General features: G+C 39.9%; 1 protein-coding gene across 1 annotated transcript in view; it reads right to left on the bottom strand.

Annotated features, from left to right (window-relative positions):
* Window positions 1-16,406, bottom strand: part of TAF3 (TATA-box binding protein associated factor 3) — a 75,626-nt gene that overhangs the window by 42,631 nt on the left and 16,589 nt on the right. The window contains exon 2 of the mRNA XM_069978758.1: window positions 14,874-15,116. Within this exon, the coding sequence (XP_069834859.1) occupies window positions 14,874-15,116 (243 nt within the window). The remainder of the gene's footprint in view (window positions 1-14,873; window positions 15,117-16,406) is intronic.

The raw sequence follows: 16,406 nt of genomic DNA on the forward strand, positions 1-16,406 counted from the left end.
GTATAAAGAAGTAAAGATGGAGCAGCCACAGCTCATATTGCCCAGCGTGGCCGGCAGGAATTCATATCAATCACTGCTGAACTTACATTTTCTAGGAAAATTTAGAAAACACAGCAGCAGATGACAAAAACTGACTCTGAAGCCAAGTCGGTACAGTCTATATAACAGCCATAATGGCTTCATCACAAGTGTAGCTAGGCCCTGCACTCACACAGGGTAAAAGATCGGATTTAGTCGTGAACAGATAAATAAAACCGTACAAAGACTACATAAGGGTTAACCTTTGTGTCTTCCCATGACCCAACAAATTAACTCCCTTCTATCCAGAAACTGCTTATTCTGGGCTTCTTTGTTCACAAATAGTAAAACCGCAAAAGTGTTTGAAATACTGTCAGAGAGCAAGTGTTAGAAGACCAGAAAGAGGATAGGATGTAATTCTGCCAGGTTGGGTGGAGAGCTGGGCACTGAATGTAGATAGCCTAACCTGGTTCCAGCTCTGGTTAAAGTGTATTGGTAAGAAAAACTCAAATGATGTGTCCACTGAGGCCATGAACTGTTCTACTGTCCATCTAGCATCCTATAACCTTTAAAAAAAAAAAAAAACCTCTCACTCAAATAAAGTTAGTGGCTCCTTGAAAGAAGGGGAAAGGGAGAAGGGGACTTAAAAAGGTAGTAAATGCAGTAACGTTCCAATTATCTAGCACCAATTGTACATTACATCCTGTATTACTTGTTTTTGGGAATATATACACATCCACAGCTGACATTCTGAGGCTCGACAAATATGCTCCTTCCCTATGGGGTAGGAAACCCCAAAATAGTCTGGCAGCCACCTATCCTCGCCTGTCCTCAAAGAATATGCAGGGAAAGGGACTGAAAGCTGTGAACAAAATATATCAAGTCTACTGCCAATGAGGAATCTATAAGCACACTGATTATATTATTACTACTAAACACCATACAGAGTAACTCTGGGGGAACAGTATGACCATGGGAAATTCTGTTATTAACAGAGGGGAAATCCATTAAGATCTAGTTATTACAGGACCCCAAAGCCCAACATGTACTATATATGCATGGCAAACTAGTCAACAGCTAAATGGGATACAGGAAACACACAAAGACAAGAGTTAACTGTTCAACTAGATATGCTCATAAAGTTATCTGCACCGAGCATCTATAGAAAGAAATAGTAATATATAATGTGCAGATATTTTTCCAGTGTTGAATGGATGAAAGAACAACTGTACTATAATATAAATGGTATCTTGAAATTAATATATTCTGTAAAAGTGTATGACAAGTCCTGACCAAGACATGTACTAGAATACAGAGATTTCACAACACCCAACTTTACATTAAGTAGGTAGTGACTTGTGAACATGCAGCCAACAGGCAAAAAAAACCTCCACTGAGGCCCATATAAAAGACTGCTGGTGGCCCAAGGAAAAACCCTGCCAGGCTTGTTAATGCATTTCACGGGCAATTCCCACTTAAAGAGATCTCAGTAGCAGAAACTTTACCCTACCTGCAATAGTCCGAATCCCTACAGAGACTCATTAATGTATTAGCTGAAGTGTACGCAAGGTTTCTTCCCATGATTTTTATACCTCTCCTACAGCGCTGAAAGCAACTGCTCCCTATTATACAGCTCCCCCACAAGGGGTTACTGCTTCCAGACTCGTAGTAAAAATATTGTCCAAAAGTGAGATGATCTGCTGAAAACGGTAGATTAAAGGGCTGCCCTTTCATGCCTGTTTAGGTTCATGGGAGCCTTAACTTTAATCACATTACTTCCAGTTGCATCAATTTCATAACAGTCCATAACTTTGTAAGACAAAACTAAAAACACAGAACAACCTGGTGACCTTAACACTTACCAAATAAAATCGACATCTGAGAAATCCTTCACTCCGGAGCCTCCGTGCTACAGTTATATTTACAGCACAAAGCTCTTTTTTCCTACCATATCACTCTGGATATTAGGGAACATCTTATAGTCCACATTCTTAAAGGGGTAGTGCGGCGGTAAATTTTATTGACAGAATAACACACATTACAAAGTTATACAACTTTGTAATGTATGTTATGTCTGTGAATGGCCCCCTTCCCCGTGTCCCACCACCCCCACCCGTGTACCCGGAAGTGTGGTGCGCTATACATACCTGTCACATGCCGACTCGTCTCCGATCTTCAGTCTGCGATGTCGTCTTCGGACACCCGGGCCGAATCCCTCCGAGCGTCCTGAGTGCCGGCCGCCCTCTTCAGCATCATCGGCTGCTCAGCCGCGATTGGCTGAGCATAACTGTGCTCAGCCAATCGCGGCTGAGCAGCCGATGACGCGGCCGCGTCATCAGCTGCTCAGCCGCGATTGGCTGAGCCAAACTGTGCTCAGCCAATCGCGGCTGAGCATCCGATGACGCTGAAGAGGGCGTTAATCCACGAAAATGAAAAATCGATTTGTCTAATAGGACATAAAGGCCTTATTCCTACGCTCCATGTTTCACGGACAACATAGACGTGAAAGGCCTGTAGGGAAGGTTGGGGGGGATATTCCACTACAGGCCATGTCATTCATGAAATAGAGGGTTTGGAATAAAGCCTTAGCGTGCCATAGCTGAAATACAGGAGGTCTGGCTGACATTATACAGAAGCTAAAATGTGGCCACAATATGGCCATCTACCAGCATTATTGCTGTCAATGCAAACAACCGGTACATTTAGACTCGTTTACAGCAATCCAAGCAAAAAGAATGCTTTGTTTTCTATAAATATAGGAATACATTTCTATAAATTATTTGGAATGGGAAAAATGAGGGCAGTTTGTTAAATCTTCCAAACGGATGAGACTCTAGAGGATGAACTGACTTCATGCATAGGCCTCAGCAAAAACGTCAGGCACCAAGGACAGATAGTAGTCACATTACTTGGCTCTTGAGACTTGTCCGCTGCAGGTATATATATGAGAAAGTGTTTATGAAAATATTTAGACTGTATGTACTGTTCTCCATACACGCCACTTTCCTATCTTTTGATCATAACAGATCAGACAGGGGTCACACCCTACGAAAGTACACCAGTAAAGAAAAACTTCATGTACTGTACATTTCTAGCTCTCCCAGCCTACAATGCTGTATTAGAAGCCGCTGAATAATTCATAAGCTGTAGTTTGTGTACACCGCTCACAAATTCCCTGTACAGAAAAAACAAACCTTCTAAAAACACAAGTGACGAGCGCACTCTTTAGGCTCACTCACACCCCACATCTTCTAGTAAAGTGGAATTAAACTAGAATTTGACAGCACTGAACATAACACCTTTTAATCTACTTTTTTTTTGGAGATAATGTACATTACACAGCAACAGGTTAACAACTCTGCACTACCATTCTGTCGAGTGACCGCCACTCTTACAAATATTTTATAATGGGAAATCACATGATGTCCACAGTTAGCAAGCATGACATTTACATTAGTACAGCAGTTAGATTGGGAGAAGAGAAATTTTAACTGCATGGAAAGTCATTAAATATCTCTCTATCTATATATATAGAAAAAGCCGTGGCACTTGAAATTCAGTGAAAAAGATTTTTTTTTTGGCCCAAAACAATAAATAAAAAAACACTTATTTTTTCACTGAATTTCGAGTGCCACGGCCTTTTCTATTTGTATACTCCAGCACCTGTGGTCGCAAGGGTGCATGCTGTAAGGCACCGAACTACGTTTATAAAAAGGAGTGCTGCACTAATAGACTTTTTTTTGTGTGTATATATATATATATATATATATATATATATATATATATATATATATATATATATATATATATTAATATTATATATATACCCTTCTTTTATTCCCCTATTTCTCTAATTCGCTACTAAAAAAAAATAAAAAAAATCTAATCCTCTATTATGTGGTGCATAATCGAAAATGTGGAAACACTTCAGCTCTGAATGTAGGTATTTTACCATGTAATGCTTTGTTGTATTTGCATATACAACACCAACTCTACATTCCATATACAGAGTTACATTATACCCAAAACTCCTACGTTCTGTTAAATTGGTCTCCTGTCTGACTTATTATTAACATCCTGTTTCCTTCCATCATGAAGCTCAGAGACAGAACTGAACAAACACTTCCCTTTCTGTGGGAAGATCAGGAAACACTTGGACTCCCTCAGAGTTTCTCGCAGAAAGAATTCAAACAAAAGTTACACTGGGAAGTAGAGACCATTGGGAAAATCCAGTGTAATATTTCAGTGAGAGCGCAACTATATAGTGGTCAGAGGATTAGGTCAGTTAATGGCACAAATGATACACCATATAAAGAGACGCTGCCATGTATAAAATATACTACTGACATGTACACAACACATCTTAGAATATCCTATCAAATACCTGTATTTAAAATACATGTTAACATATTGGCAAAATGGAATTTTGAGCAGGGGAAGAAGACAAACACACTACTTAAAGTGTCACAGTCATAACTTTCAAAATCAACAGTAGATGTGATATAAAGAAAGTTTACAATTTAAATTTTTTTTGTTATTGTGCTGTAAAACAAAGCTGTACTTACTTGTATCCAGGTCCAGTCTCCTGAAGGCATATTTATAGTCGTGTGGTTTTTTTTTTTGGGCCAGTACAGAGAGTCACGGCTCAATGTGTCCATCAGTCACATGACTGACTTCTCTCTATGAGCACTCAGATGGCCTGGGATACACAGGACTTCATGTGTTTTCTTTTTCCAACCAGAGCACAAGACTAAAAAAAGGCCTACAGGAGACTGGACCTGGATACAAGGTATTTATAGGAATAAGACTTCTATAGCAAGTCCTGAACTGCAATACTACAAAAATTGGAGGACAAGAAAGCAGTGGTTTCTGGAAGTAAGCAGCTACGTTTCCCAAATCTACAACAACTGCTTTAAAATGACTGGCAACCTATACTGGCTGCTTTGGATACTGAACTATTTTCATGATTCAGTATGAGAAGAAATATTAGTTAGATCTATTTTTCCTAAACAAGGTTATTTGTAGTGAATAGAAACCTTGTATGGATGTAACCAAAGTCTGGAGACTGTGACAACACTGCACCTGGCAAACTAGGGTGGGGGACATTATGACATCAGAATCTCTCAGTAGTGCAACCTTAGGCTTTAGGCCTGTAATGTTACGTCATGACATATGTAGATTAAAGCATATTAAAATGGTTTTGACAACTGTAAATTGAGTGGCATCTTGCTACAAGGTCTCCCTTAGGCAAATTAGTTATAGAAAAACTTTACCTTCAATATTTGTAAAAGAAAAAAAAAAACAAAAAAAAAAACAAAAAAAAAAAAAACAAAGCCAGGTCTGCACACAAAATACTGATGTGATCAGTGGCCTAAGATAAAGGGGAACTGGGGCAAAGTAACAGAAAACTGGTATGGACAGGGCAGTGTTAGTCAGCCATGTGTATCAGATACATTTGAGGGAAACAAACAAAAAAAAAAAAAAAAAAAAAAAGGAAAAAACATACCGTCAAGTAAGATCAATTCTCCTAGACATACACAAAAAATAACTGACAAAAACACCAAAGAGAAAAATACAGATGAGCCCACGTTCAGGAAAAAAACTTGTGAGCAGAAATTATACTCATGTTACTTATGATTTTTTGTTATTCAGGCTGATTTTTTTTTTTTTACCAAAGCCTCCATACAGAAAAGAAACAATACCACTATTACACCTGGCAGTAGAGCTCTCGGTACAAAGGTTAGTGAATAATATAATATGGAAGATGATCAACAGTAAGGATCATTTCTGCTCACATCACAGTGGAACCCATGTCCCCAGAATATATGGTAGTAATGAAAATTCATATAGCTATATAAATTTTACTTGTAACATGAGAAATAACAGTAAAACATATTATACAAACAGTAATAACACTGGTTATTAGTATAAAAACATTAAAACATTTACAATATAAAAGGAAAACCAAAGAGGTCATGCCCCCAAATTTGGAGAGGAGTTTCCTTGCATGCCTATGGCCCCTTGTTTCTCATTCTTGTTGGGATGATAAATGTGTTTTGTTGGAGCCTGGTAAAATGGAAATATTTTGATGTGACATGACCCCTTCTGGCAGGGGAGGAAGGAGGAAGTTGTAGGTTGTCCAGCACCAGTTATATAAATATTTTACTATTACTCAATATAATAAAAGATACGATTTCATGATAAGTGTTAAGACCCTCCTAGCTGGAAGAAAACCATGTGAAAATTATATAAATTGTACTAAGCCTATTAAATAAGATACGTGAAGACACTGTCTCCAGCTCTTATAATGTGACAGGCGTTGGGTGGCTGGTTACTGTAGTGCAAGCATAACAATACAGCCGACACTTTACTTTCAACAATATAGTATCAGCAAAGCGGACTGATCATAATGTTTAATAACAGTGACCCCCCTAAGTGTAAACAAGTAATACCCAAGATGATTGAGAAGTGATAAGTAAAAAATATTATTTAGTTCTCCAAGATCAGGATGTCTCTTAGAATAAAACGTTCACCACATATCTGTCTTGCAGATCTCAACGCTGAGCGGCTTTCCGAGCACAAGGTAAAATCATGATCAAGGAACCAATATCTGACTATAGTTCCTTTTTTTCTTTTTAAGACTAAACCTGTGTTATAAAAGACTGGGAGGAAAACTTGCCCTGCTGATGAATATGTACAAGAACCCTGTACGTTACACTTCTAATTTAACGCCAGTAATTGCTTTAGAGAGAGACAACATTTACTCAACGCTACAACACTAAAGAATGATCTGCCTAACTGTTCTATTAATATTTGTCTGATTTGCCATTCCTGGCGTATGTATACATTTCATCTATACATACTGCAAGCATGTCATTAATCCCCCAGTGCTTTCAATCTGAACGCTCTGAGATTCCTTAAATGTTAATTTAAACCAGGCACTTGCTCATTTCAATAGGAATTTCTGCAGGACAACACTGCCACCTAGTGGAAATACTACAACATTGTACTCAAGCACATATGTGTAGGGTCAAGCAAAGTTAGAATGCTACTGAAAACTGGTCATTGTTTTTTTGCTCTGCAAAATCTGACACTGGAGGTGGGTACTTACACTCTTTTGGCTCTAGCAATACTATAAACTTATAAATTCTGAGATTTACGCTTTAGCTTTTTTAATGGAATTCATTATGCAATAAAGAGATTCTAGCAGCTCCTGACAGACCCCATTGACCTATAGCTAAGTTTTGTATTTACTTTTAGGTATACACTTTTTTTTTTTTTCAACTTACATCTAGTGGCCAATATAACCAAAGTAACAAACTGCATCAACAGTGTCACCGGCCAGCCGGAGGGGTGCCAAGTAAATAAAGGATCAGGTAACATGCAGCCTGATATATGGGTAAGTGATAGTGGGTTTTGCCATGTGGTTATCGGATGCATAGTACACTGCCATTCTTCACACATGAATGCACCCTTAAAAGGAGTTGTCCAGCGAAAATCTCTTTCAAATAAACTAGTTTCAGAAAGTTATATATATAGATTTGTAACTTTGTTACTTCTATTTAAAAATCAAGCCTTCCCATACTTATCAGCTGTTGTATGTCCTGTAAATGTTTTCTTTTCAGTCTGACACAGTGCTCTCTGCTGACATCTATGTGTGAAACAGGAACTGTGCAGAGCAGGAAAGGTTTTCTATGAGGATTTGCTACTGCTCTAGACAGGTCCTGTCTGGGCCAGAGATGTCAGCAGAGAGCACTGTGTCAGACTGAAAAGAAAACATTTTTCTGCAGGACATATAGCAGCTGATAAGTATGGGAAGACTTGAGATTTTTAAAAAGTAAATTGCAAACCTATATAACTTTCTGAAACCAGTTGATTTGAAAGAAAAAGAATTTTGAAGAATAACCACTTAAAGTGAAAAGAACCAAGTTTGTCACTACTGCTTTAGTACCCATCTTTTCACTGCAATATAACGTTATCAATGTACAGTACTTCCTATTAACAGATTCTCAGATTTTCAACAATTTCCTCAATGACCAAACTTTGTAGCTGACAATGATGGCAACCAGGTACTGTATCAAGATGCTTGCTGTCTTGTTCAGAATATCTGTAAAATCTCCCTTGGTGTCCCCTCTGCAAATCTATTAAAGGTTCTTTAGTGACTAGTGCTGACTACCTGTGGCTTTCAGATAACCACTACTCCGTTCCACCAAGCTTTGCAACACTAACTTTCAGAAACCGCAAAATAAAATTAAAGAATCCACTAAGTCCTAATGTCGGATTACCTTACCTCTGGTATTTATCCAATACAATTCATTTACAACTAAATGCAGGACATGAAGAGTTAACTCTACTCTGTAATGATCAATGGGATAGAAGATGACCTGCTAGACTATCCAGCTGTGAGGGCAGATGTTAAGAGGCTCGCTCACTAATACAAAGCTACAGCTCTCACAACTGTCACCCATCATCTGACTCACGTCTCACACTTTATTAAAGCGAGCACATACACAACTCTTACACAAGTAAAGCTAAGTTGGCCTCAGAGTGGGTAATCCCCTACCACAGTCACAACTAACAAAGACCCATAACATGGTATGATAAACCATTGTAGGGGGAAAGGCAAGAAACATTACAAGGTAAGGTTAACAAAAGTCAAAATTACGATGCTGATTCATGGCGGACTACATTTAAAGTGCTACTATAAATTATTGGACCATTTAGTGTTAGTTAGCTTAGGTCATGATAAGAATTTTGGCAGTATACAATAGGCTAAATTTCAGAGTTTTTTTTAAATACATGTAGTTGAATATCCCCTCAGCCCTGTGTCTGCCTCTGTGTTACTTGTCAATTCTTGTTTGCCCCTTCCCCCTAGAAATCTGTACTGTGGCTGAGCTTAGGACAGATTCTCAGACAGCAACATATAACAGGCGGCCAGATGACAGGCAGCCGTCACACTGTTATGTGAGCAGCAGTGACTGGGAAGGTGTTAGACTGGTGCAGGTCACTGCTGGCTGGATGGGGAATAGTTCCAGGACTTCTGTCAGGCACTGTGCTGGGTGCCTGACAGAACCAGGAGGAACATGCAGGCCATGACTCCAAGAGGGGTGAGTATCACTAAAGGGAGGACTATAACTCCCAGCACAACACAGCTGTAGTGCTTCCATATTACACTCGCCATCAGTCTGCAGCTGTGCTACCCCATCCTGTAGTGTTATGAAACCAGGTGATTGTCACAGCATGTATGTCACCTGAGTGAAGGACTATAACTCCCAGCACCACACACTCATTGTGCACATAGTACTGCAGCAGGTGATCCTCCGCCCCCTCCATGGCTGAGAGAGCAGGTGACTATAACATCTGCTGGAGCTCTGTATCTAATCCCACTATGTGTGATACCATATGCTGTGCTTAGGCACTGTATGTAACCCCACTCTGTGTGATACCATCTGCTGGAAGCCAATGGAGGATATACATAAATCATGTACAGTGAAGATCCCTTGCTGATGTTGTAAGTTTGTCCAACGACAAAGACTAGAGGTTAATTTACAGCATTAGAAATGGCAGGCGGGGGAGAAGGGGTTACTGATGTACTGACTTGCTGAGATGCTACGTGGGCAGAAAGGAAACAAGCAAGCAATAGGATGGGGCTTGGTGGGAATACATGACAGAACATGAGCACACGAGTGGTATTTTAGAGTGAAGCCAATTTCATTTATAGTCTTATTAATCATAAATGTGAAAAAATGGGATAAAGCAAAGTTCTCCCCACAGACAGTGACTTGTTTTCTACTTTCAACCGATTTCATTGCTCAGTCAGCATTTAGGAAAGAGCTTTTTCAGCATTTTCTATTAAAAAAAAAAAAAAAAAAAAGTCTAGAACCTAGACCTATGAGCCTTAGTGGCTTTAAAAGTACAGATATCAACCTAGAAAATCTAACGTCACTTTCCCTATGATCTGCTTTCACTGTGAAGAATCCAAAGGACTGCAGAGGAAAGGAGATGTGAATTTCTCTCCCTTCTTAGGGCACAGAGACTTCCTGAGTTTAGCAGCATGGTGTGCACTGGTCAGAAGCCATTATGTCCACGGACTACTCCCAAGTGTCTCTGTCAGGAGCGATTAGTAATACGGCAGTCATAAAAGAAAAGCATTAGGAGGGTTTAAAACAAAAAAAAAAAATGTTGTTTAAGTAAACACACTGCTGTACACATAAACACAAAGATCCCTTTCAAACAAGTATCCATCATCTGTCACAAAAATACCATCTTCAAGCAAAAGCCTTAAAAAATTAAATAAAATTAAAAAAAAAGTTATATATTTTAATCATACAAGGCTCAATGTGGACTATTAAAATTAAATTTAATACATTTATAGTAAAAACTGGAAAAAAATTACTTGATACTGCCTGCATATACTTGTATATTTGTGTGTTCCAAGGGTGTTCACCCAGTTACACATTATTTCCTTTTTAAGTACCAGTTCACACTGAGCAAATTCAGCAGAATTCCACTGCAAAGCTCTCCACCATGGAATCCTACCTGCCTCAGTGTCAAACAGCGTTTCTATGGTAGGGCTTGCGCGCCTCCACTCAAAGAATTGACAATGGCTCTGAACACAGAGGCCTGGATTTCTCAATCGGTGAGATTTCTCCCTGTCCGATTGATAAATCTGGTCCCAATATTATTAGCCCAAGCTACCATGCACAGTAATCTGTAATGTTCCACACTGACTACATTGTAAAGTGTATTATACTAATACCTCCACCAGCTTGGAATAGGGTACCCTACTTCTGCTTTCTGTAATGCAGTGTTCCCCATCCAGTGGTCTGGCAGGCTTATAGAGTGTTGCTCACCAGCCGGTCCCTACCAGATATTACCACACATCAGTGACACCTGATCGGTAATGCATCAGGGTCTATAATGGTTTACACAGACAGATTATCTGACAGATTACTAAAACCAAAGCCAGGAATGGATTTGAGAAGAGGAAAATCTCAGTTGTTTATGACCTGTTCCCTGTTTATGGTCTGTTCCTGGCTTCAGCTTCAATAATCTGTCAGATAGTCTGTCTGTGTGAACACACCCTAATATACGACTGAAAGCTTACAGTACTGGAAAATTCATATCCACTGGCCAGATCTTTAGACTTTCCCCAAGTAAAACATCATCAAGTTGTAACAAAGTAGCTTTTGGTACACAAAATGTTAGGAACCTCTACTACATGGGCAAAATAGTGATGCAGTAAATATGGTAAGGGGATAGATTTCTTTCCTATGAATTCTTATTTCCCTAAGATGACACTTGCCACTGGTAGAATGTGAGTTACCTACCAGAAGGGGTGAAGTTAAGACACCCAAATACACATTTAATGGACTTCCAATGTAGCAGTATTTGGTGGGTTCAGTTGACATGCAGTCACAGATAGAGTTAGAGTTACGGTAGATAGATTTTTGAAGCCAAAGCCAGGAACAGACTAAACAGGTCATAAAGGAAAGACTGAGATTTTTCTTTTCAAATCCATTCCTGGCTTTGGCTTCAAAAATCTGTCATCAAGCTACAGTTTAAGGCAAACTACAATGTGGATTTCCACTGGAAACAATGGAATATGAATTCCACTTTTTTTTTTTTTTTTTTTTACACACAGATGTAGGATGGGCTGGGTTCACACTGCATTTTCATTTTTTTTTGCAAAAACACAGGAAAAAAAAAAAATGGATGTGTTTGTTTGCATCCATTTTCATCTGTTTTTCCATTGACTCATTGTATAAAAAAAAAAAAACCCAGAGATCAAAACGCATCTTTTTTAGCGTACAGAAAAAAAGTGGTCAACCACATTTTTGTGTACGCTAAAAAAAACAGACGCAATTTGATCTGTTATTTGAATTTTTTTTATTAATGAAAGTCAATGGAAAAACTAATCAAAATGAATGCACACAAGCACATCCGTTTTTTGCAAACGGACTGCAAAAATGCAGTGTAAACCCAGCCTTATTCTGCACTAGTTTCTGGTAACCAAATAAAAATTAAAGTATTATAGCAAAAAAACCAAGCCTGTATATATAACACACATATATATATATATTTTTTTTTTTATTTCCCACCAGTGCATAACAATAGGAGACACCAAAGTCACATCACTGGCCACAGCCATTTTAAACTCCACAAACAAGGAGGATAGTCAGAAGATTATTTTTTTTTTTTCAGGTAAAAGAACATTTTCTGTTAGCAAACTTCCCCTTGTAAGCAGGCTAAGGAATTTAGTAAGGCTGGGTTCACCCTGCGTTTTTGCAATCCGCATTAGTGTGCGTCTGTTTTGATCCGTTTTTCCATTGACTTTCATTGTAAAAAAACAAACAAAACAAAAAAAAAAAACGGAACAAACCGGAGCAGTTTTTTAACAGACACAAAAGTAGTGTCAGCTACGTTTTGGTGTCCATCAAATAAAACGGATTTTTTTTTTTTTTTTTTACAATGGAAGTCAATGGAAAAACCGATCAAAACGGATGCACACAAATGAATTTGTTTTTTTCAGACTTTTTTGCAAAAAACGGATAAAAAAAACATTGCAAAAACACAGTGTGAACCCAGCCTTAGTTCACATGGGTTTGCTGCCTAGGGGGCGCTAACAACACAACTCCTTCATTGCTATAGCTATTGGGCTTATCTATATAAGCAGATACTGACACTAGAACAGCCCACTGCTTTACATGAGGTGAGCACAACCAAATCTACTAAACATTTTCTATCACTTGAAATTTTCACAGACAAGGCTAACTAAGTGAACAGTGAAGATGCTGTAACAGACAAAGTAGTGTGCTGGGTGGAAGGGGGAGTGGCAAGGTCTGCATAGCGGAGTCTACAGCACTCTAATCTGACCCAGGAAGTCTCCCTCACCTTCCAAATCATAGCAGATCCACTTCAGGCTGGGGCTTGCATCAGGGGACAGGACTGTGGAGGTAATCTCTCCATAGCTTTAACCCCTCTCTCCCCGGACAGAGAGCTGCATGTATGTGCCCACATCTGCCCTGCTTATTCCTTGATACTCCCTGCAGTCTCCGTCAGCCCTTGTGTTTCCCATCCTCTCCATTACTGTACAGTAACTTATAATACCACATATTCTACTGTTTCTGAATATTTGCTGCATCTGTTTTACATGTTATTCAGAATAATAAAGCATTATATTTGGGGTATGGAACCAATTGTCTGCATTTTTTATGACTTATGGGAAAATTTGCTATAGTTTAGGAGTGGATTTGGATTACAAGCACAGTCCTGGAATGAATTATGCTCGTAATCCAAGGCACCACTGTATATTGTCGGCTTCAGAAAGGTGGGAGAGTGCCCACCAAAACACAATATTGTATAATTCCACTCCATTGTCAATAAACTCTTGGTGGAAGAACTTTTTTTTTTGGTAAATAAAGCTTTTATTGCACAATTTAAAACAATACAAGCAAACATGTGAGACATAAGTATTCAGAGTACAATCTCACCGCATCAGTATCCCTGGAAAACCCTAACTTGTTCTTAACAAGTGCTTCAGTGATCTGATAAACAGAAAGCGGGATATATTAACTCCTTCAAGGCAGAGCCCATTGATGCAATGGATGTCCGGCTCAAATTAATGCAATGTTCCTCCCCGCCTTCTAAGAGCCATAGCGCTTTTATTTTTCTACCTACAGGGCTGGTTGGGGGTGTTCTTTTTTGTGCCATGACCTCTAGTTATTATCATCATCATATAGGTGTAACAGAAAAATTTTGATCACTTTTTATAAATTTTTCTGATAAATAATTTATTAAAATCAGCAGTCCTGGTGTTTTTTTTGTTTTTTTTAGTTTACACCGTTCACTGTGCGGGAATAATATTACATTTTAATAGATCGGACATTCCGCACGCTACAGTATGCAATATGTTTATTTTTTTAATATTTTTATAATGGACAAGGGGGTATTTTAAGCTTTTATGTGGAGGGGTGTTTATAAGGGGTTTTTGAGAACCGGGTTCGGGTTCGAGTCGATCCGAACCCGAATGTTTGGCATTTGATTAGCGGTGGCTGCTGAACTTGGAACTTGGTTAGTCCAGGTGGCCTAACCTTCCCCCCCCCCCCCATTAATCATCCTTTGTTGGAGATGCTGGACAAGATGTGTTCCTCCGTACAGCCTGTCTGGTGATCTGGCGGCACAATTGAAGTGCTAAATGCTTTGAACTGATCCCATTCATTTGAATGAGACCGTTCTAAGATTGCCATGTGAGCATAAACCCGGCCTTACCCAATTTGATAAATCTGGCACATTTGTAGATTGTCTAGCCTAAAGGTGCGTTTACACAGGCAGATTTATCTGACAGATTTTTTAAGCCCAAATCAGGAACAGACTATAAACAGAGAAAAGGTCATAAAGGAAACACTAAGATTTCTCCTCTTTTCTAATCCTTTCCTGGCTTTGGCTTCAAAAATCTGCCAGATAAATCTGTCTGCGTTAACGCACCATAAGTATAGGGCAATTATAAATAAACTTACTTTATGCCAGACATAGTAAACACTTTCTGCTTCTATGCTACACCACTTCCTCTGCCATTTCAAAAAAGTGTGCATCTAAAACACATAATGCAGCACAAATTATGCAAAAATCCTGGCGCATTTAAATTTGTAAACCTGCCCCAGTGTTTCAGATTTGCAGTAAACCGACAGAGCAGACCCATAGGAGTCTACACTATATAGCCCTTCCATCCTGGAAACTAATGGTGGTCCAAGATCAGCGACTTCTCCAATATTAGAAGATACTTAATGTGTTGGTATGTCAGCCAGGAGAAGGAAAATCATTGTAGAAGATAGCAGGCAGGATGCACACAATACCTTCTTGTGAAGAGACAATAAGTGGCAAGTAGTCTGGTATATATTCCTTCCGGTCTTCAACATCTTTGCTTCCAGGAGGAGGAAACTGCAGCACATTATTCTTGCTAACAGGAAAGGACGGGATCTGATGTGGGAAGGTGACTGGTTCAATATTATGAATGTAGTCTTCCAGTTCATGGAGATTTACCCCCATTAGTTTGAAGGCTTGACCTACATCATCCAGAACGGGGTCGGTCCGTCCATCTAGAACAAAAAAACAAGAGCAATGATTTAACAGAATCTAAATAACAAATATTAGATTTGCATGGCCCCATACACACATAGGTGTTGGGGATGTGATCCATGCATGCAGCCGTGGTAGCGGCAAGGATCACCTACTCTCAATGAATGGGTCTTTGCAAATATGGACGGTTACAGACGCACATCCATAGTCTTGTCTGTATTTGCGGGTCCATAAGTATGCATGTGTGAATTGGCTTTTAATCTTCTCATCCATTTCACAATAAGATGTAGCGTCTCTACAGAAGAAGCTGTAATAGCAACTTATTCTTCAAAGCTACGGCACAGGGGGAAAATGCTTTATTTAAAGGGAACCTGTCACCCCCCGTGCCGGGGTGACAGGCTCCCGACCCCCCGTTAGAGCCCCCTATACTCACCTAATCCCGCCGGGTCCCGCTTCTGGAGGTGGTCGGGTGATGAAGATCTCAGCCGCTGCAGCCCGGCGCGCGCGCTGAGAGATGAGTCCAACACCCATAGAGAATGACAGGAGAGTCCAGCGCTCCGTCATTCTCTATGGGTGTTGGACTCATCTCTCAGCGCGCGCGCCGGGCTGCAGCGGCTGAGATCTTCATCACCCGACCACCTCCAGAAGCGGGACCCGGCGGGATCAGGTGAGTATAGGGGGCTCTAACGGGCGGTCGGGAGCCTGTCACCCCGGCACGGGGGGTGACAGGTTCCCTTTAAGGGCGTGAGGGGATTAGCTCATGGGATTACCATCTCCTGGGTTAGATGGGTGCTTTTTGGCACAAAACAGTCCACACCAGCAAGTAAGGTGCAACTGGCCGCAACCAGTTTTATTTTTCTTTGCAGCAGATAAAGTAAACAATACAAAAGAAAACCTATGCCATCTGGTGACTAAACAGTACACAGCTAACTAACCAGAGCTGAGCCTACTGCACAGATCTCAAACAAAACACAGCACTCTGCTCCTGAGAAAAACTTCATTGTGAGTAGCAGAGAGAGCCATCATCTTGTGAGCTGTAGCAAACCCAGGCTTGCACCTGAGTAGCCAGCTGAGTCACTCCCAATACCTGGAGTGGCCAAGTGGAGTAGGAGGCCACTCATCTCTGCCCTACTCCAAAGCAGCCAGGACCTTTATCTGGTCTTTGCCAAGACCTATAGCAAGGAAACAGTTTCTCCTTGCTATCCTAACTCCCTGGCTGCTTAATTAACACACATATAACAGGAACTTTGGGGAAACTTACTTTCCATCCACTACTTTGCCCCTGATCCTGTCACAAGGTGTATTCCACT

This window comes from Dendropsophus ebraccatus, chromosome 1, assembly GCF_027789765.1.
Source record: "Dendropsophus ebraccatus isolate aDenEbr1 chromosome 1, aDenEbr1.pat, whole genome shotgun sequence".
Taxonomy (NCBI): Eukaryota; Metazoa; Chordata; class Amphibia; order Anura; family Hylidae; genus Dendropsophus; species Dendropsophus ebraccatus.